The 23,537-nt window shown below is 37.4% G+C and overlaps 1 protein-coding gene across 1 annotated transcript in view; it reads left to right on the top strand.

The window, feature by feature from the left end:
- Positions 1-4,607: 4,607 nt before the first annotated feature.
- The window catches only part of PRRG2 (proline rich and Gla domain 2), a gene marked incomplete in the record, with an annotated part of 186,073 nt that continues 167,143 nt past the window's right edge, over positions 4,608-23,537 (top strand). The window contains 1 exon segment of the mRNA XM_053690852.1: positions 4,608-5,022. Coding sequence (XP_053546827.1) covers positions 5,020-5,022 — 3 coding nt within the window.

Below are 23,537 nucleotides of genomic sequence, written 5' to 3'. Positions count from 1 at the left end.
AGGTTGTGGGTTAAAAGCACAAATCTAGCTCATCCATATACACAAATAAACCTTAAAATGCAATTTCTAATACATTCTATATTCTGCAGCTGGTATAACAAATCATTGAAAATATTTTAAAGGAACAGTCTAAATTAAAGGGACTACTTTAAAACTTTTATTGTTTAAAAGGATAGATAATGCCTTAATTACCCATTCCCCAGTTTTGCACAGCCAACATGGGTGTATTAAAATACTTTTTACCTCTGTGATTACCTTGTATCTAAGCCTGTTTTGACGGCTCCCTTATCACATGGCTATTTATTTATTATCTATTGATTTGCATTTTAGACAATTAGTGCAGTGTCATGCACAACTCCACGGGAGAGAGCACAATGTTATCTACATGGCCCACATGGATTAGCAGTCTCTTGTTGTGAAAAGCTAATAAAAAGCATGTGATAAGAGGCTGTTTGTAGTGGCTTAGAAGCAGGCAGAAATTGGTAGTTTTGAGGAACCACATTTTCTAAGTCAGAGTACACAAAGCATTGCATTTCAATTACATTTAGCAGATTGTCTGTCACTTGCCTATGCTACCTGCTGGTCTGTGGCCTTCCTATAGTACTTGCTAACTTTAGATCGGCCTATGGCATCTGCTGCTTTGTGACTCTGTCTGTTCTATTGCTTGTCTATAGTGCTTCCTGGTCTGCTACCTGCTAATGTACCTGCTGGTCTGTTACCTTCCTATTGTACTTGCTAACTTTAGATCGGCCTATGGCATCTGCTGCTTTGTGACTTTGTCTGTTCTATTGCTTGTCTATAGTGCTTCCTGGCCTGCTACCTGCTAATGTACCTGCTGGTCTGTTACCTTCCTATTGTACTTGCTAACTTTAGATCGGCCTATGGCATCTGCTGCTTTGTGACTCTGTCTGTTCTATTGCTTGTCTATAGTGCTTCCTGGTCTTCTACCTGCTAATGTACTTGCTAACTTTAGATCTGTCTTTGGCATCTGCTGCTTTGTGACTCTGTCTGTTCTATTGCTTGTCTATAGTGCTTCCTGGTCTGCTACCTGCTAATGTACCCGCTGGTCTGTTACCTTCCTATTGTACTTGCTAACTTTAGATCGGCCTATGGCATCTGCTGCTTTGTGACTTTGTCTGTTCTACTGCTTGTCTATAGTGCTTCCTGGTCTGCTACCTGCTAATGTACCCGCTGGTCTGTTACCTTCCTATTGTACTTGCTAACTTTAGATCGGCCTATGGCATCTGCTGCTTTGTGACTTTGTCTGTTCTACTGCTTGTCTATAGTGCTTCCTGGTCTGCTACCTGCTAATGTACCTGCTGGTCTGTTACCTTCCTATTGTATTTGCTAACTTTAGATCAGCCTATGGCATCTGCTGCTTTGTGACTACGTTCTGTTCTACTGCTGTCTATAGTGCTTCCTAGTCTGCTACCTGCTAATGTACCTGTTGGTCTGTTACCTTCCTATTGTACTTGCTAACTTTAGATCGGCCTATGGCATCCGCTGCTTTGTGACTACGTTCTGTTCTATTGCTTGTCTATAGTGCTTCCTGGTCTGCTGCCTGCTAATGTACCTGCTGGTCTGTTACCTTCCTATTGTATTTGCTAACTTTAGATCAGCCTATGGCATCTGCTGCTTTGTGACTACGTTCTGTTCTACTGCTGTCTATAGTGCTTCCTGGTCTGCTACCTGCTAATGTACCTGCTGGTCTGTTACCTTCCTATTGTACTTGCTAACTTTAGATCGGCCTATGGCATCTGCTGCTTTGTGACTTTGTCTGTTCTATTGCTTGTCTATAGTGCTTCCTGGTCTGCTACCTGCTAATGTACCTGTTGGTCTGTGGCCTGCCTATAGTACTCAAAGAGCTTTTACCTGCTATAAAACAGCTCTCTCTGCCAATCCCTTCACTGGCTTCCTCTTGCCTCTAGGATCAAACACAAAATTCTCATTCTGACATACAAAGCCCTCAACTGCACTGCTCCCCCCTATATCTCAGACCTTGTCTCCAGATACTCTCCCTCCCGTCCCCTTCGCTCTGCTCATGACCTCCTACTCTCCTCCTCTCTTGTCACCTCATCACACTCCCGTTTACAGGACTTGTCCAGACTGGCTCCCATCTTGTGGAACTCTCTGCCTCGCTCCACAAGACTCTCTTCTAGTTTTAAAAGCTTCAAGTGCTCCCTAAAGACTCTACTGTTCAGGGATGCATACAACCTACACTAACCTTTCCTAATACCAGTTCCTCTCCTCCATTGCTATCCCCTGAACTCCCTTAGCATGTAAGCCTAAGAGTCCAGCTGTTTGTAGATCACCTTCTTAAGAGCCGACTACAACATTGCAACTCTTGGCAGGGCCCTCTACCCATTTGATCCCTTTAATTGTTTTGTTGTACTCTGCATTTGTTTATAGCACTGCGGAATCTGTTGGCGCTCTACAAATAACCGATAATAATAATGATAATAATAAGCCCTAAGTGTTGGGATCTATAAGTGGCCTTCTGCATGTTTATGTAAGAAACCTGAACAGTGTGAGATTAATGTATTACTTATACTTTATTTTTCATGTTCCAGTGACACATTTCTCTTGCATTTGCTTGAAAAAAAAAACGTCTTTCCTGATTCCGATAGAGTGTGTGATTCTAAACAACTTTCCATTTTACTTATTTGATCTAATTAGCTTTGTTCTCTTGGTATCCTTTGTTAAATAGCAAACAGGTAGGCTCAGGAGCAGCAATGCACTACTAGGAGCTAAATGCTGATTGGTGGCTGCACATTTATATTTCTCTTGTCATTGTCTCGCAAGATAGTTTAGTTAGCCCCCATGTGCATTTTTGCTTCTTCAACAAAGGAGACCAAATAAACTAAGTAAATTTGATTATAGAAGTACATTGGAAAGTTATTTTCTATGTGAATTATGAAAAACACATTTTGGGTTTCATGTCCCTTTGGACAAAATACAAAAATATAGTAGACAGTCAATAAGCAGTGTCTTAAGAGTTTAACTAAGACTTTTAATTTTAAGAAAGCAAAATTCAATGATTTAAGGAAATTGGGACAAAGTAGTCTCTAATAAAAATACAGAGGATAAATGGATAACATTAAAACTTTGTTAAATAAATATACATATCAACACATACCACATGGTTATAAAAGTAAAATAGATAAATCCAGGCCAATGTGGCTAAATAAAAATGTGTTAAGAGAAATTAGGAAAAAATGTAGGGCATTTAAATTATTTAAAGAAAATAGTAGATGAGGTTGGGTGTGGTGTGTAGCATGCACTACTGCTATTTAATACTACTGCATAGATGATGTAAACTATAGCTGTCTTACCTTCCCTGTCTCTGTATGAGGTCCTGTGTCATATAAAGCAGCATACGGTACACATTTCTTCTGAAGTCATTATATTATATGCATTAAAAGGGGTACAGGTGACTTGCATTTGGTCTGTAGTCTGATGTAGACATATGCTAGTATAAAGAAAGTAAATAGGGTACATACAGCTGGCATAATGGAGATTTGGGGGGCTTACAGCTGGTCCCTGAATTAGATATGCATATAGATAGCAAACAGGGGGCATGGGAGAATACATCTGGTCCCAGCCCCAGATGTGGTGGTCAGTTTCTATAAAGGGAGTAAAGGAGGATACATCTGCTATAGGGGGTGTAAAATATGGGCATACAACTGACAAGTTCAGAGATATAAATGATGCAGGTGTGTGTGTGTATGTGTATATGTGTGTGTATGTATATGTATGTGTATGTGTATGTATATGTATGTGTGTGTATATGTATGTGTGTGTATATGTATGTGTGTGTGTGTCTGTGTATGAGTGTGTGTTTGTGACTGTTACTCTATAAGCATCTACTGCATATAGAGAAATATCGGTGTCTTAGAACCAGTTACTGAGTTTGAAAGTGAAATGCCCAAGAAACATAAGAGCATTCAGCACATTATAGCAGTAATATATCCTGTGTCTTAGGCTTATTATATATCTGGACAAAGATCTGCTCATACATACTGCAAAACCTGCTCATGTATAATACAATCAATGGTTGATGAATGGAATATGACCTCTCCGTTACATTCTAAAATTAGAAATATTTTAAAAATTCCTTTAATGGTATGACACTGAGAATCCTTATGATTTGTGACACGTTTACAAGAATTTACTATGTGTTGTTTTTTTTAATTAACCACAGCGGTGGAATTAATTTATTCCCAAAAATGTATAAATTAGTACTATGTAATATTTTTTACAGGAATCGACTAATAAAAAATTATGTAAACAAACTTTAAAAAACAGGTTATTGCCACTCGAAATACCATTAAAAACATCCTTCCATCTGATTTGTTTAGAAATGATGTCTCTATCAGACTAAGACATAGCTCGTGTATACTGTTCTCTCCGTATGAATAATCACTATTTGTTTAATTGGGCACTGGGGCTTGATGTGTGTTTGCTCACACAGGGAGAGCCGCTCAGGTATGTGACTCTCACCTGCATGCACCTGCCCTGGGCACAAGTCACTGCGGCTTCGGTTCTACCTGTTTCCCAGCACGTCACGTGACTTCTAGGCCACGCCCACGTGCTCCAGCTACCTTAGCTTGCAGCTGGACCTCTTATCAGTAGTGGGGCTGTGCTGTTGGAGAGAGTCAGGGGGAGGGAGTGTGAGAGCACAGGAAAAGGAAGGACACGAGCTATCATATCAGACCCTGTTCCTGAAGCTCAGTGTTGCAAGAGGAGCAAAGGGGATTTATCGTGTTAAACAAGTGATAAAATAAAGCAGTAATTCATTCGGGGCTATAAGATCACGCTTCTATCCTAACATAACCCACTAGGGTTATCTATGGTCATCATGGACACGTGCGAAGAGAATAGCCGTTGATTATTCCCGTTCTCTTCCACCAGAGCTGCTATAATCTGTTCACATTGTTTAAATTGGCTGAACAAAACCGAGCTCCAGGCAGGTGAAGATCTGTCCACCTTCAGTGATTTCTTTTGTGAGCTAATCCTCAAATGGTAAGTCACTCCTTGTTTAACTAATAAGCAGCTGTCTTTTTCCCTTCTTGTTCATTTAATGGGCTCAGTTCTGATTCCAGTAGTGTGGCAGCTTGCTTGTAAATCTTACATGTAAGTACAGATGACACATTTCTCCCTGGAGCATTACACCTATCCTCCCACTTCAATAACAATACATCAAAACAAAGAAATTCACTGCTTTATAATCCTTGGTATTTTACTAGTAGCTGAAATGTTTGAAGTCTGCCTGCAATACACTATATAAACCCTTTGGCTGCCAAAGAATAAACCTCATTAACAAATGGTTAAGTCTGATTTTGCAAGTGATTTATGCTTTCTTGGACTCTGGAATAAGTTACCCACACTTACTCTTTTCATGGCCAAAAACACACATATATACAGTGGTAGAAAAAAATAAACTACCTGCTACAAATACAATGCACACTCAATATTCAACAATTACTTGATATTTGCTTTCACTCAAGAAGAGAAAAATAATCCCTAGATGTACTTTCAGTTTTCCTTTTGCACATCTGTGTTTTATTTAACATTTACTTTGACTTAGTGTAATTGTTAACCTCCTAACCATAAAAATGAAATGGTTTCCATTACATACATTGTTATCTAACGTGAGAGCCAAGATAAAGCGTCTTGCCACAAGCCTGGGTGTAACTACAACACCAAACCTAGTCTTATTCTCTTTCTTTTTCATCGGGCTTCCCACTTGATGACAATAAGTAGTTGTTAATATAAACAATTGAATGTCAGTTATATGATTTCCCACAATGGACGCTAAAGAACTGAACTAAACCTTAAGGTTTTGGTAAAAGACCAGGCAACCAGTTAGACTGGTTTTGAAATAGAAGGCACAGTTCCATATGGCAGAATTATGTCTCAGGGAAAAAGTGAAACTAAGAATTGGACTAAAGGTTTAACATTATTAAAATATTATTTAAATCAGCACCTACCTTCTTTAACAAAAACTTTTTTGAGCCCCTCGAAAGGTAACTTAGTAAAAAGCAATAGTAATAACATACATGCTTCTCTGTATAATAATTTTGAGTGTATATTATACATGCACACTGAAAATTAGTATTCTGCACTTTATAATGATACTGAGTATTTATACACTGGCTGCTATAGGCCACCCAGCACTAGGGCTCTGGGGCCACCTTCTGCACCAATGGTAGTTCCACCCCTGATTTTAATATATTAACCTTATAACTACAAATGTTCTGTAAAATCCTAATGTGATGTTTGCTGGGGAATGCCATATCAAATTGTATTGCAGGTTCTAGGTGTGTGCTGTCAGGTCACATGACAAGAAGTGGGATACATGGGGTAGATGGAATTTAATTTTAAGGGACAGTGTACAATATAATTTTTGTTTTAAAAGCTAGATAATCCCTTTATTACCCATTTGGCAGTTTTGCATAACCAACACAGTACTTTTTACCTCTGATTACCTTTTATCTAAGCATCTTCTGTCAGCCCCCTGATCACATGACTATTTATTATCTTATTGACTTGCAGTTAGTACTGTGTTGTGCTAAATCTTAAATAACTCCTCGGCCATAACACAGTGTTATCTATATGGCCCACATGAACTAGCAGTCTCTTGTTGTGAAAAACAAATACAGAAGCATGTGATTAAGAAGCTGTCTGTAGTGGCTTTGACACAGGCAAACATTTAGAGGTTTAAATGTTATAAAGTATATTAATCTAACAATGTTGGTTGTGCAAAGCTGGGGAATGGGTAGTAAAGGCGTTATCTATCTAAACAATAGCAATTTTAATGTAGATTGTCCCTTTTTAAATGGTAAAACATTATTAAATAGTGGAAAACTATGATCACTAGCAGCACTAATCTATACCCTTGTCTTTAATACTCCCATTGTGTAATATCTAGGAGCTTTCTTGCACATTTGAATGAAGTATATGTTATGTTGAAATTATTTTTATTTCCATATCACAGCATAAATAACAGTATATACATCCTGAGAGCAATTATTACAGTGCCTCAGACAATGTGTCATCTTAAATCAACATGGGAACATTTTTAACTCATAAATCCTTAACATTGATCTATGATAGATATCATGAGTAATGATCATTAACAAACCTAAATAAGAAATAAAAAAGAGAAAAAAAAAGAAAATAAAAACAAAAATAAGAATACAAATAAACATTAAATCATGTCTGTGTTGTCAATCAATTATGTCTGGGATCTAAGCTGAGTGCGTCATTTGGCCAATTTATAACTATGAGCATCTAGTTTATAGAGTTTTTACCATAATCTTCTATTTGTGGATTCTGTCACCTGACCGTCATTGTTGAATGCATTATCCAATAGAACCATATTTTGTTAAACTGTGTAGTGTCTCCTTGTATCCATGCTACCCTTTCCGATAGTGTGTATATGTCTTTTATTTTGTCTAGTACTTCTTTCCAAGTAGGGGGACCTTCCTTCCAGTGCCTCGCTATACACACTCTAGTGGTCGTGCAGAGTATTTTAATGAATTAATTAATGGTGGGGTTCAGGTTGGGCAATCACCTATGAAGAAGTGCTTGGTCTATGGTTAGTACTATTCGTTCGTCTAAAACTTTACTGAGGAGATCATTGAGCATTCTCCAAATATTTTTGATGGGTTCGCAATCCCACCACATATGTTTATAAGAACCCTGTATCCCACAGCCTCTATAGCATAATTTGGACTTATTTATTGAATAGTGTGATGTTTTTAGGGGCGTAAGATACCAACGAAATGTTGTTTTTATAGTATTTTCCCTATGGTCCGCACTAATAAGCCCCTTACAGGATTCGAAATATAATTGGTCCCATTCATCTTTTGAAATCTGATCTGCCCCGTCTTCTTCCCATTTTATCGCTATGGACGATTTCTCGGTGTAATGTGTGTCCTGAATTGCTATATAAAGTTTAGAAATGAGCTGCTTTTCCCTAGTCGGGTTTGAGCATATTCTTTCCATAACTGTGGGTGGGTGTTTCCAACGGGAGATATCATACTTATTAAGGGCAGAAGAGATTTGGAGGTATAGGAACCAATGTAGTTTGAGTGGGGTTATTAGCTCCTGAAGGTGATTGAATGAAATGATTTGTGAGTGAATGAGAAAGTCTGCCACCCGGTAAAGACCTTTATTAGCCCACTTATCTAATGTGTTGTGAGTTTCCTTGGGAAGCAGGAGTCTGATCGGTTTGACCCAGGTGCCTGGAGGCAACATCGTTGGGTGAATGAAGTATATGTTAAAGGGGCATGACAGGTAAAAAACAACAAATTATTCAGGTAGATCATGTAATTTTAAGAGGCTGTTTAGTTTATGTGTGTGTGTATGTATATATTCAAATTTTGCTTTATTTTATTGGTATTAAAAAGCATGCCTCAGTGGCCTTAGGTGCAACACCGTACTACTGAGAGCTAGCTGGTGAATAATGGCCTATTTTAATTGGTTCAGCAGATCTGCTTAGCTAACTCCCAGTAGTGCTTTGCTTCTCCTGAGCCCACCTAGGTATGATTTTCATTTTTCAACAAAGGATTTAAGGAGAACAAGGTACTTTTAATAACAGAAGTAAATTGAAAAGTATCTTAAAATGACATGCTCTGACTGAATCATAAAGTTTACCTTTTTTACTTTCCTTGTCCCTTTAAACCTTATATTTGTACATGCGATTACATTGTTTTTGGTTACTTTACTAGTATAAACTGAGTGATTTACCGATTGATACGCAAAATATAAATCTCAACATCTGTTTTTAATAATTTGCAGTGAAGTTTAATTTAGCGCCAGTTGAGCATATCTTCAATATAATACAGTGTACCCTTTAAATATCTCTTTATAAAAAGACAAAATAAAACACAATTTTATCCTACCAATGAACCTATAGTAATCTAGTCGGATATTTTTTGGAGGAACATCACATTTATAAACCAGTGTAATAATTATTTAACAATTTATTTTCTTCTATCTCCGTGCCTCTTGGTGGTGCATATTGTTTTGTGTTTTCAAACTGATCTACTTTTAAAATCCCAAGGGCACCATTAATGAATATATGGGTTTAAAAAATAAACTCAACCAATATTTTTTTTATATATATTTTTGGCACTGTTTGCTATGTGCTTTGGCAATTTGCATTTTTAGGCCTCTCCATTTATTAAAAGGGCTATAAACCTACAAAATAATGTTATATAATAGTGCAGAATTATATAACATTATCTTGGCGCTAACTTTATACAACATAATATTGCAGCAATATTTTATAATAAAGTCGAATTTCTCAGACCACCGCTCCTTGCTCTACTGAGCGGGTCTGTTTTTTTTTCCTCTGGGCAGCTGTCTAATCACAGCTTGGCCCGTTCCTGCCATTACATTCAATGTAGCTCGCTCTCGTCTGGTAACGGTAATCGGGTCGGGCTGTGACTAGACAGCTGCCTAGATGCGCTTAGGAAAAAAAAACAGACCCACTCAATAGAGCAAGGAGCGGCGGTCTGAGAAATAAAATATTGCTGCAATATTATGTTATATAAAGTTAGTGCTAAGAGAGTGCAGATTTATATAACATTATTTTGCAGGTTTACTGCCCCTTTAAGCACCGTAAAGATTAACGTTTAAGGAACTATCAGAGGTAGGTAGACATTAATATATAAAAAAAAAAACTGTACTGAATGTCTTTAAAGGGACATGAAAGTCAAACATAAACTTTAATAATTCAGATAGTGTGTCATTTTAAGAGACTATTCAATTTACATTTTATTATCAAATGTACTTAATTCTCTCGGTATCCCTGCCTAGCTATACCTTGGGTAGGCTCAGTAACAGCAGAATAATTGGGAGCTAGCTGCTGTTTGTTGGCCACACACACGCCTCTTGTAATTGGCTCACCAGATGGTTTTTAACTAGTGCCCATGCTGCTTTGTAGCTGAATTTACCTTAACTATGTGTTTGCTGGGGGTTAAACACAGATGATTTTTATTATTGCACTCTTACTTGCATATAATGAAGACTTAAGAGTATTTTTCCTTTTGCACTTTAAAGGGACAGATTTTCTCCCATTTAAATTGTTCTCAATGATCCATTTTACCTGCTAAGGTGTATTAAATTGTTTACAAGTAGCTTGGTTACCTCTATTTCAGCATTTGAAATAGCTGATTTAGCCTGTGGTATCCCAACCTATACTGAAAGTTTCTATACTGGAGTATACGCTATTGACAAGCCTAAGTAAACACAGAGAGCAGAAGACATTACACTCCCAGTGGGGTGCAGGATAGTTAAAGGGACACTAAGTCAAAATTAAACTTTCATTATTCAGATAGAGCATGCAATTTTAAACAACTTTCCAATTTACTCACATTAAAGGGACACTCAGGTTTTATTAAATTTTCATGATTCACATACAGCATGTAATTTTAAACAACTTTCCAATTTACTTCCATTAAAAAAAATGTGCACAGTCTTTTATATTTACACTTTTTTTTGAGTCACCAGCTCCTACTGAGCATGTGCAAGAACTCAGACTATACGTATATGCATTTGTGGTTGGCTGATTGCTATCACATGGTACAGGGGGAGTGGAAATATACATAACTTTAAAATGTGTTAGAAAAGAATCTACTACTCATTTGAAATTCAGAGTAAATGCTATTGTATTGTCTTGTTACCTTGCATTTGTTGATTATGAAAATCTGCTGTGTTTACTGGTCCTTTAACAAAATGTGCAGTATTTTTATATTTAAACTTTTTGAATCACCAGCTCCTACTGAGCATGTGCAAGAATTCACAGAAAAAAGTGTATGCATTTGTGATTGGCTGATGGCTGTCGCATGGCACGTGTATGTATTTGTGATTGGCTGATGGCTGTCACATGATATGGGGGAGTGGAAATAGACATAACTTTTGTAGTATGAACTTCATTTGAAGTTCAGACTAAGTGCTATTGCATTGTCTTGTTATCTTGCATTTGTTGATTATGCAAATCTACAGTATTGACTGGTCCTTTAGATAATAAAATGATAATGTTCCATTGTTCTCTCTTAGTATTGAGCTTTGGTTTTCCAGACAATATAAGATAAGGAAGCAACATAATGAGATATATTACCTGTAACGCAACCCATTGTAATAGGCTGTGGTTTAAAAACACAAAACTAGCTACTTCATATGCATAAACAAACCTGAAAATGCATTTTCTCATACATTTTTATACTTTGTATGCAGCTGGTATAAAGGCATTGAAAATACATTAATATTAAAACAATTTTACAGTGTACTGTCCCTTTAATGTCTCTTTTTAAATGGGTGTTGTATGTTACAAACCTTATACCACCAAAGACCAACATGCTAGCTCCTTTTCATACAAATAATTCATGTTGGCCTTGTTTTTAAGTATAGGTCACTTATTATAATACAAGTTATCCTTGACATGTTTACATTTGTCTAAGAACAAGCAATGCTAAATATCCTGTATTTTATTAATGGGTTTAATATATTTGCTGCATTTCCTTCCATCTGTTTTACGCAAACGAGATTAATGCGGAATTTCTGGAGGATTAGATTTACATCAAATTGATTTAAATCATTAATCGGTAAGACTCGATTAAAATCATGATTTTCTACAAAAAGGTTTCAAATTAGAATAATTAAATTTCAGATTTTTGCCAGTTATATCAGAAAATTACTGATGTAGTTATACACCATAAGAAATATCTATATAATTAGGAAAATATTGAGTTGAACTATCTCCAGTTTGATAGACTGATCATTCATATTTGATCAACTTTTCAGCTGTACTCTTATTGAATTAAAAAAAAAAAAATCAGTTTTATTTAACTAAAGAAAATAATCAGTCTAGTGCAAACCAAACTTTCATTATTCACATAGGGCATGCAATTTTAAACAATTTTCCAATTTACTTCTATCACCAATTTTGCTTTGTTCTCTTGGTATTCTTAGTTGAATGCTAAATCTAGGAGGTTCATTTGCTAATTTCTAAACCCTTGAAGGCCGCCTCTTAGCTCAGGGCATTTTGTCAGTTTTTCACCACTAGAGGGTGTTAGTTTGTGTGTTTCATATAGATAACACTGTGCTCACGCACAACAAGTTCCTAGGAGCCCACACTGATTGGCTAAAGTGCAAGTCTGCCAAAAGAACTTTAAATAAGGGACAGTTTGCAGAGGCTTAGATACAAAATAATCGCAGAGGTAAAAAGTGTATTAATATAACTGTTGGTTATGCAAAACTAGGGAATGGGTAATAAAGGGATTATCTTTTAAAACGATAAATATTCTGGTGTAGACTGTCCCTTTTTTTTAATAATAACAATTTTAGATAGTTTTATTTAACTAAAACTATAACCTTTTATAGGTCTGTTTCATTTTTAATGCTTGCCCCTCCATTCTCACATTTAGCTCCTTGTGCAGATGTATTTCACTCCAAACAATCTTCTATTCATTGGGCTTCTTTAAGCTTAATAAGGAGTTGATTCTGTGTACATAGAATTGCAGGGGAACAATGTGATTAAAGGGGCAGTAAAGTAAAAAAAAAATTTAAACTTTAATGTTCCAGATAGAACATGCAATTTTCCAATAAACTTCTGTTTAACCTCAGGAGAAGCAGTGCACTACTGGGAGCTAGATGCTGGTTGGAGGCTGCACATGTATGCCTCTGGTCTTTTGCTCACCCAATTTGTTCATCTAGCTCCCAGTAGTGCGTTGCTTAATCTATAAGTTGTTTAAAATTGCATGCTCTATTCTAAATTAATCATAAGAGAAATAGGGGTTTATGTGCCTTTAAAATCCTTTATTCCATGATGAATAACCTTTGGATTATAATATTAAATTTAAAAAAAACTATCTTTTTTTTTTTTTCACCTTCAAAAAGCATTTTGTTTTAGAAAATATTCTTTTTCTCTCTTTCTCTTTTTTTTTTTTCTCTCTTTTTCTCTCCTTTTCTCTCTCTCCTGATAAATAGCTGCAGTTGTTCAGATATAAGGAGAACAATTCCCAATCAGTAATGTAGAAATCTTAAAAAGACATGAAAGTCAAAATAAACCTTTCATGGTTCAAATAGAACATTGAATTTCAAGACACTTTTTTTTCAATTTACTTCTGTCTTTAAATGTACGTCATTCTCCTGCTTTCTTTTGTTCAAAAGCATACCTAGGTAGGCTTTATGAGCAGTAATGTAATACTGGGATATAGCTGGTGATTTGTAGTTACACACAACACACGTCATTGTCTCTTCAGGTGTGTTCAGCTAGGTCCCAGTAGTACTTTTCTACGCTAGTTGATTTTAACTGTGTTTTATCCCTTGGCAGGGGTTAGCACAGTTAGAGAATTTTATTATTGCACAATTGCTTGCATATAAACATTTTAGAGGTTTTTCTTTTTGTACTTTTATGTCCCTTGAACAATGGTTCTGCATAAAACAAATACATCTAGCTCTTCTAAAAAGAAAATGTTTGTAGAAGCCATCAAAGGAGAATGAAGAGAGAGCCCCTTCTGAGTGTTCTTGTATTGCCAGGGTGGTCGGTGAAATCAACTAGGTAGTGTGCCCATTATACGGACATTAAACACTAATTATAGTATTAAAAGCAGAGTATTGTGGATATTCCCAGGCTCCCTCTATTCATGGGTGTTTCCATGTTGAAATCTGTCGCTGCATTCCAGGTCTGGTATGTTTGCACATGTGCAGCAACTTCTTTAGGTACTTGCAGTGTTTGTCCCAAAATGACAGGCAGCACCCCTGATTAGAAGGAGATGCATGAAATGTGTTGTGTTCATTTAAAGAAGTCCTGGGGTGTTTACTGATTATGGACATTAGAATGAGCACACTAACATATTAAATCATGTGATCCTTTTCCTAATTTACCTCAGTATACTGCTTTTCCCATAATCCCCAGGATGACTATAGTTCATAGTGGCCATATGTTGTAGTTTACCTGAACTCTTCTATTTGTAGGTATGGTATGCCGTGATTCAGACATTACTTGGCAGTGCTCACGCTTCCTTGCATCTAGTATCTGTGTGGCCCCCACAATAGAGATCAGATAAACATATTAAAGGGACATTGTAGTCCAAAAATGACATTATTTTGTTTGTAATTTTTCACTACTTACTGGGAGGTTGTGTTAACCCTTTGCAGGGTCTAAACATATTGAGTCCTAAAAAAATATTACATCCTTAGCTAAATTGGTAGTGGGGTGGTTAACCCAGTCGGGCTACTTCTGCCCACCTATAGAACGCAAACTATTGGCACCATACATCCTGCGTTCCTGCCACATACGGCGCGATCGTCACCCCCCCCCCATATTAAACAAATTATCTTATTCAGGGATCCACTAAGAGCCTGGGCCAAAATATGCACACTATGGAAGGTAAAATTCACACTTTGAAAATACCTACCTCTCCAGGGAAACCCCAACTTCATACCTGGATATACCACAACTACCTTTTAAACATTGGGAACGCCAAGGCTTAACATCAGTGGCTCAATTGATTAATCCTTCTTCTCGTCAGTTGCTTTCCTTCCCAGATCTCCAAATACAATACACCCTTCCTAATGCCCACAGATTTGCTTATTTCCAAAGTCGTCACTATGTCCAAACCCTACTGACTGAAGGCTTGGCATCTCTCGACATAACCAACATAGACACCTTATGTAACCTGGCGACACAAGGCTCACATTCCATCTTGTCTATTTACAAGCTAATAGCAACACACCATGAAGCACAAACCATACAACACATTCTGACTAAATGGCAAGACCAGCACGTTCCCGACGTTACACAGGACCACATATTGCAAAGTATACAGGGAGTGCAGAATTATTAGGCAAATGAGTATTTTGACCACATCATCCTCTTTATGCATGTTGTCTTACTCCAAGCTGTATAGGCTCGAAGGCCTACTACCAATTAAGCATATTAGGTGATGTGCATCTCTGTAATGAGAAGGGGTGTGGTCTAATGACATCAACACCCTATATCAGGTGTGCATAATTATTAGGCAACTTCCTTTCCTTTGGCAAAATGGGTCAAAAGAAGGACTTGACAGGTTCAGAAAAGTCAAAAATAGTGAGATATCTTGCAGAGGGATGCAGCACTCTTAAAATTGCAAAGCTTCTGAAGCGTGATCATCGAACAATCAAGCGTTTCATTCAAAATAGTCAACAGGGTCGCAAGAAGCGTGTGGAAAAACCAAGGCGCAAAATAACTGCCCATGAACTGAGAAAAGTCAAGCGTGCAGCTGCCAAGATGCCACTTGCCACCAGTTTGGCCATATTTCAGAGCTGCAACATCACTGGAGTGCCCAAAAGCACAAGGTGCGCAATACTCAGAGACATGGCCAAGGTAAGAAATGCTGAAAGACGACCACCACTGAACAAGACACACAAGCTGAAACGTCAAGACTGGGCCAAGAAATATCTCAAGAAATATCTCAAGATTGATTTTTCTAAGGTTTTATGGACTGATGAAATGAGAGTGAGTCTTGATGGGCCAGATGGATGGGCCCGTGGCTGGATTGGTAAAGGGCAGAGAGCTCCAGTCCGACTCAGACGCCAGCAAGGTGGAGGTGGAGTACTGGTTTGGGCTGGTATCATCAAAGATGAGCTTGTGGGGCCTTTTCGGGTTGAGGATGGAGTCCAGCTCAACTCCCAGTCCTACTGCCAGTTTCTGGAAGACACCTTCTTCAAGCAGTGGTACAGGAAGAAGTCTGCATCCTTCAAGAAAAACATGATTTTCATGCAGGACAATGCTCCATCACACGCGTCCAAGTACTCCACAGCGTGGCTGGCAAGAAAGGGTATAAAAGAAGAAAATCTAATGACATGGCCTCCTTGTTCACCTGATCTGAACCCCATTGAGAACCTGTGGTCCATCATCAAATGTGAGATTTACAAGGAGGGAAAACAGTACACCTCTCTGAACAGTGTCTGGGAGGCTGTGGTTGCTGCTGCACGCAATGTTGATGGTGAACTGATCAAAACACTGACAGAATCCATGGATGGCAGGCTTTTGAGTGTCCTTGCAAAGAAAGGTGGCTATATTGGTCACTGATTTGTTTTTGTTTTGTTTTTGAATGTCAGAAATGTATATTTGTGAATGTTGAGATGTTATATTGGTTTCACTGGTAAAAATAAATAATTGAAATGGGTATATATTTGTTTTTTGTTAAGTTGCCTAATAATTATGCACAGTAATAGTCACCTGCACACACAGATATCCCCCTAAAATAGCTATAACTAAAAACAAAATAAAAACTACTTCCAAAACTATTCAGCTTTGATATTAATGAGTTTTTTGGGTTCATTGAGAACATGGTTGTTCAATAATAAAATTAATCCTCAAAAATACAACTTGCCTAATAATTCTGCACTCCCTGTAATTGCAACAAGAGAAGCCACATTATCCTCAAGCTTACGCAAAACCCAATAAAATTCTTGCATCATGCATATATAACACCTAAACTATACTCCAAATGGGTCCGGAACACACAAAATATCTGCGCCAAATACTCCATTCCTGCCCCAGATCTGGTTCATCTAGTATGGGACTGCCCTAAAATGCAACGATTCTGGGGCCAAGTGACATTCTCGCTTTCAAAAATACTTAAAACTAAAATAACTTTAACAGCAACATACATATTCTTCTTTCAAGACAATGCAATACCCCCTCATCACCATAGATTCCTGAACATGGTAGTGTTAATAGCAAGGAAACTAATAATGCAATACTGGGCCAAACGAACAGAACCCCCCCCCCCCCTTCAAGACACTAACCAATGCACTACGTCATCCAATTTTAATAGAACAAGCTGGCGCTCAGGGTAATAGGGATGCTAGAATTAAACAATTCATCCGCAAATGGGAACCATTCCTACTATACCAGCCTAAAGACCAAAATCCTTCACCCCTTTCAAAATTCCCTATTTATCCTTAACGAAAACTTACGCTGGTGCATACCAACCCCTGACCATGACACCTGACTAACACTGACCGACTTTGAAGGAAAAACCTACATCCTGATGGAGAGACCGTGGGTCTGAGACTGCAACCACTCGCTGAGGCTTGATTTCACTAGCTCAGGTACCCCCTTCCCACACATGCCAAATGTGCTTTACAGCCTGTACACTGCCACCCTATCCCACTAACTCCAATTCCATAATATGCTTAGATTTTAAATGGTTATATTGTTACCCTCCATGGAATAGACTCCAAAGCTTGAGCGCCACGCTATAAAGTAAACTCTTGGACACATGATAAAACTAATAATTGCTCCAATATGAGATTTCTTCATTTTTCGGCAATGATAGTGCCTCCCTGATACTCTCCTACTTCGTAGAATATATAGGTGCTGTCACTCAAGCGTCATTTCATGCCATGTTTTGTTTGTGTATGTTATTGTTTTTAGTTTAGTATTTAGTTTTGTTAAAAATATTAAATGGAGGAATTTTCCTATAATAGCAGAAAAGTAAAGCTTGATCGCCTCACAAGGTCAACAACCAATGGACACATGAAATCAGACCTAATTGTGGAAACATGTTTGTATTCTAGTATCAGCATTATGTGTAATAATGTCCCCACTGTTTTGCAATACTCTGATGTTGTTCAAGCATTCTTTGAAAATACCAATTGCAACATGACATTTTTTGCACTGCAATGTCCTTTTTAACTGGTTTTCAAGGTGTGTGTCCTTTTTATGCACTGGATTTACAAAACCCCACAAAATCAGTTGTATTTTGTATGTAGATCTTTTGCAATGCAGTGTTTAATTGCTGAACTATATTATACTGTACACTAATACCTTTTATTTTAATACACCTTTTTGAAGGTTTGTATGTAAATGCTGCAGATTTTCTTTGTGCTCTCAAACTATATTACTTATATTAGTTACCTAAATGCTTATGTTCAATACACAAACTCTCATTAAAATGACATTTGCACCTAATCCCAAGTACGCCCTCTTTGTCTTCATTTTCTGTAAAGTGAGCCTTTAGCAGGTGAGGAAGATATTGTTGCATTTTTCAAATGCCTGTGAAAAGGAGTAGCAACTGGTTACAGCAGAACACAACTTACACAGACCTATATTCTAAACTTTGTCTCCTTACAACTTTTATAGCTGGCAGATTTTATTATTTTTTTTAAATACTTTGAGATTGTAATATAAAATGTTTAATTATATTAGTAAATGATGAAAGTATATTATAAAATATTATTTTTGTATTATATATTGTGTGTGTGTGTGGGGGGGTTCCTCCCCCCCTGCAATTCTGAAAATTCTAGGCTTTACAATTCCTGTTGCCTTGAGTTTGAAATTCCCCGTTTTTAAAGGGACAGTCTAGTCAAAATTATGCTTCCATGATTCAGATAGGGCATATAATTTTTAACAACTTTCCAATTTTCTAATAATCAAATTTACTTTGTTCTCTTGGTATTTTTTTTTAAATGCTAAACCTCAGTATGCTCATATGCTAATTTCTAAGCCTCTCAGAGCATTTTTACAGATAGACAGCGCTAGTTCATGTGTACCATATAGATAAGTGTGCTCACTCCCGTGGAGTTATTTAAAGTCTGCATTGATTGGATAAAATGAAAGCCTGTCAAAAACTAAAATAAGGGGGTAGGCTGATCATTCATATTTTAATTAATCTGTACTTTTTATTGAATGAAATAAAAACCATTATCTTAATAACATTCAAACAGTTTTATTTAACTAAAGTAAATAACCAGTACCTTAATAATAACCAATAACCACAGCTAGTTTTATGTAACTAAAATAATAACCTTATAGGTCTCACTTTAATTTTTATAGCTTGCCCCTCCATTCTCACACTTAGTTCCTTGTGCAGATCTATTCCACTCTAAACAATCTTCTATTCATTGAGCTTCTTGAAACTTAGTAAGGAGTTGATTCTGTGTACATAGAATTACAGGGGAACAATGTGATTAAAGAGACAGTCAACACCAGAATTTGTGTTGTTTAAGAAGATAGATAATCCCTTTATTAGCCATGACCAACACAGTTATAATACACTTGTTATCTCTGTGATTACCTTGTATCCAAGTCTCTGCAAACTGCCTCCTCCTTTCAGTTCTTTTGACAGACTTGCATTTTAGCCAATCAATGCTGACACCTAGGTAACTCCCTGTGCGGGAGCTTAAAGGGACACTGTACCCAAATTTTTTCTTTTGTGATTCAGATAGAGCATGACATTTTAAGCAACTTTCTAATTTACTCCTATTATCAAATGTTCTTTATTCTCTTGGTATCTTTTTTTAGATGCCGGCCCATTTTTGGTGAACAACCTAGGTTGTCCTTGCTGATTGGTGGATAAATTCATCCACCAATCAAACTGCTGTCCAGAGTGCTGAACCAAGAAAAAAAGCTTAGATTACTTCTTTTTCATATAAAGATAGCAAGAGAAAGAAGAAACGTTGATAATAGGAGTAAATTAGAAAGTTGCTTAAAATTTTTGGGTTCAGTGTCCCTTTAATGATATCTATATGACACACATGAACTAACACCCTCTAGTGGTGAAAAATGGTCAAAATGCATTTAGATAAGTGGCCTTCAAGGTCTAAGAAATTAGCATATGAGCCTACCTAGGTTTAGCTTTCAATTAAGAATACCAAGAGAACAAAGCAAAATTGGTGATTAAAGTAAATTGGAAAGTTGTTTAAAATTACATGCCCTATCTGAATCATGAAAGTTTTTATTTTGGGCTTGACTGTCCCTATAAACTTTCACGATCCAGATAAAACATGCAATTTTTCAATGCCGCATTTCCCACACGGCTATTTGCTAAGAGGTGGAAACATTACCTCTCAGCAAAATAGCGTTCTGCCGGTGGGCTGCCTTAGCAGCTTAATGCGGCGATCGCTTGGAACAAATGAGCTTTCAGCATGAAGTATTTTATACTTAATGAATGAAAGTCCCCTTTATTTGTTCCAATGGTAAATCCTGGCGTTTCACAAACGGTGCCCAGGTCTAGTCCTATCTGCTTCTTGTCCCACTCTGTCCTCCCACTGTACTGCTGCTATATGTGCATAATGCACTCTAACAGGCCTGCCAAGTATTTCTTATGTGGAGCGGCAGGCAGCTCGCAGTAAGGGCATTTTTAGGTCATGGCCCACCAGGAGGGCTGTTGAGGCCCGGTACTGGGCCGTGGCCCGGCTGTTGAGAACAATTGTCTAGGCCCTTGTTTCTCAAGTACCCCCAACATGCCAGGTTTTCAATATAGCTGAATCAGTGCACCAGTGAAATAGTCAGATACTTTACTGTTCAGGCATGCATACAACTTACACTAACCTTTCTTTATACCGTTTTCTCTCCTCCATTGCTATCCCCTTGAACCCCCTTAGCATGTAAGCCTATGAGCCATGCTGTTTGTAGATCACCTTCTTTAGAGCTGACTACAACCGTGCAACTCTTAGCAGGGCCCTCTACCTATAAATGTTTCCTTGTATTCCGCCTATGTTTATAGCACTGCGGAATCTGTAGGCGCTCTACAAAAAAATTATAATAATAAAAGCTGATAGGTGAGAGCCTTAGCTTAGTTCAGCTATAATGAAACCCTGGGCTGGTGGCGATACTTGAGGACTGCGGCTGAGAAACACTGGCCTAGACAGACAAGGAAACCTAGAATACAATATGGTGATGCCCACTGCTTTAGACACTAAAAGTGAACACTTTCTCAATATTTAAACTAATATATAATTAAAAAACAAAACGAACAAATGCATATTGTTCTCAGTCTAATCTTTGCTTTGAATACATAATTCTGACTAGCATTTATTTAGCGTTTTAGTGTCCCTTTAATTTGTGAAATCCTGGGTTATTGCTTTTTTTTTTGTGGCAGCAGATGCAGGTTTTTTTTTTTTTTTCTTCCTCCAGGTGTGTACAGGAATACATTTGTGTTCCTGCTTTTCATTGAGATGGGTTTTCATTTAGATGCGTGCTGCCAGATTCTCATGTCTGCCAGGCTGACGATAGAATGTGTAAAGATAAGGTTTGCGGACAATACTGACACGCTAACACAAAGCTGCTTTTTTTTTTTTTTTTTTTTTTTTTTTTTTGGGCAGAACTATGGTACTTCTCTGATAAGAAATTGTAACCAGTGCATGATTGTACAATGTTAGAAACGCAGTGGGACTTACAATCTAGTTTAAGCCACAGCATGTCTATGCTGTCTGTCACAGTATATTTTAAAGTGACATTATTCCTTTTATGTGGGAGTACAAAGTACATAAATCAAAACATCCACATATAATTTTTGGAGAACAATGTAGCGCTAGATTTATACAATCACATTATACAGTTGAAACTGCAAGTGTGATTCTAAGATCATACAGGGTACTACCAGATTAAATTTATAGGATGTAATGTGTTAACAAAAAAGTAATATGTGTAATGCAAGTCAAGAACGTATCAACCAGTGCTATTTATAATACAGCTCTCCGTACAAGGTGCAGGTTCAGTAATCTACAATTTTCAAAGTTGTCATTCTGTGTAAGTTTCTTGTGCCATTTGGTAATAGTAATACTATTGTGGGGAAAGTTGTTAAATGTAGAAACAAATGTATGTGAAGGGGTTAAAAAAAAACTATCTAAGGACGTTTTCAATGTCCCAATCTGGCCTATATTCTGCTGGAGTTGTAAACTTCTTCACCTGATAGTAAAAACTTCATTAAAGGATCACAACAGGTAAAAACTAAGCTGCCATCCTATTTTTTTTTTTTTTTTACCTCTCCCAATGCAAACAAGTATTTGACTGGCCTTACTGGCTGCACTACTGCATTGTGTACCAAATTTGAAATAATAATTCCCAAGTCCCTTTCTTCTTTAGTTACAGTAAGCAATGTACCATTGAGACTATAATTGGCCTTTGGGTTTTTGGATCCTATATGCATAATTTTGCTCTTAATAATATTACATTTCAGATCCCATTTATTTGCCCAGTCCTCCTCCAGTTTTTTTTTTATATCACTTGTTCATTTGATCAACCCCTCCTGGAACATCAATTTTTTTAAATTTTTGTATTTGTCAGCAAACGAGCAAACCTTCCCCTGAGGCCCACTTCCAAAATCACTTGGGAACATATTAAACAAAACATGTTTAACATTTGGGGAACACCACTAGTAAAGGACCCCTCATTTTAATACAGATACTCGTCGACTTACAACCTATGCAACTTATGTCCATCCATACTTAAGATCATGTGTCGTACTGCAGGCAGCGGTGCTTGTGTACAGGCCATATGAGAGTGACTGTCGTAAGCAGCAGCCTTCACATGTGTCGCCGCCTTTCACCTTGTCACAGTCCAAAATACCTGTGATGTGTAGCGACAGACTTATCTGCCTCCACCCTACATTAGACCATTTTATTTACTTGCAGTAGATATATCGACCGACTTACGTCATGAACCGTCTTACGACCAGGCGGTGAGAACGTAATGCGGTTGTAAGTCGACGACTATCTGTACTCCATTAGTTGAAACTCTCTGCGTTCTATCCTTAAAGTGAATGTAAAGTTTGACGAATGTGTGCCTGGTTTTTAAAAATCCTATTAAAAACAGAGGCACTTTCATTCATCAAACTTTACATTTTACTGGTTTTGTTTAAATACTTATCTTGTCTTCTTGAAAGCTGTTCCATCACCAATGACTAATCCTGCTTCCTCCAGTCACCCCTTTCCCGCCCCCCCCCCCCCGAGCAAACATTGCCTGAGGCCACGCCGTGATTGGAGGAAGCCGGAATCGTCATTGCTGTGACGTATGAAGAGGCTTGCGACGGTCGGGGAAGCGCTGCAGCGGCTTTCAAGAATAAAAGATAAGTATTTTAACAAAATCAGTGAAATGTATAGTTTGATGAATGAAAGTGCCCCTGTTTTAATAGGATTTTTAAAAACCGGGCACACACTCTTCAAACTTTACATTCACTTTAAGCTGGCATTCTACCCATTTAGCAATATTAGCACTTTATATTAGCAAACTACCCCTGCCCACTCTGTTAAATACTTCAGAAACTCATGAGCCCTGTGTGGTCCCAAGCCACTCAGAAAGAATTACATGAACAAATTGGTCATTTGATAGGTGAATACTTTATAAAACAAGAAGCATGGCTAAAATAGAGTATTCCTGTGGTATATTCTGTGTGGTGGATATAGTGTAATCCACATTCATATGTATCTTCTTTTTTTTTTTTTTTTCACCTAACACTGGGGTGTATTACGGTCCTTCAGAAATACAAATGTTTTGCCCACAAACATCCCAATAGACTTTAATTGTGAACTTTTGTAGAAACACCATTAGATAAATTATTCTAAAGGTTTGCGGCCTACTCATCTTTTTATTGATTTCAGCTTAATAGCTTGTTTAATTGGAGTATCTCTTCTAGTGGAGTTGTTGCTTCTATGAACCCAGAAACACTTTTTGTTGCACCTAATTAAACTTACCGACACCATTTTCTCTGAATATTCTCTAAGTGATTTAACTTGTGTGAGACAGGTTT

Source organism: Bombina bombina, chromosome 8, assembly GCF_027579735.1.
Source record: "Bombina bombina isolate aBomBom1 chromosome 8, aBomBom1.pri, whole genome shotgun sequence".
Taxonomy (NCBI): domain Eukaryota; kingdom Metazoa; phylum Chordata; class Amphibia; order Anura; family Bombinatoridae; genus Bombina; species Bombina bombina.
The sequence above is the reverse complement of the archived record's forward strand: the minus strand, read 5'-3'. Positions and strand labels throughout refer to the sequence as shown.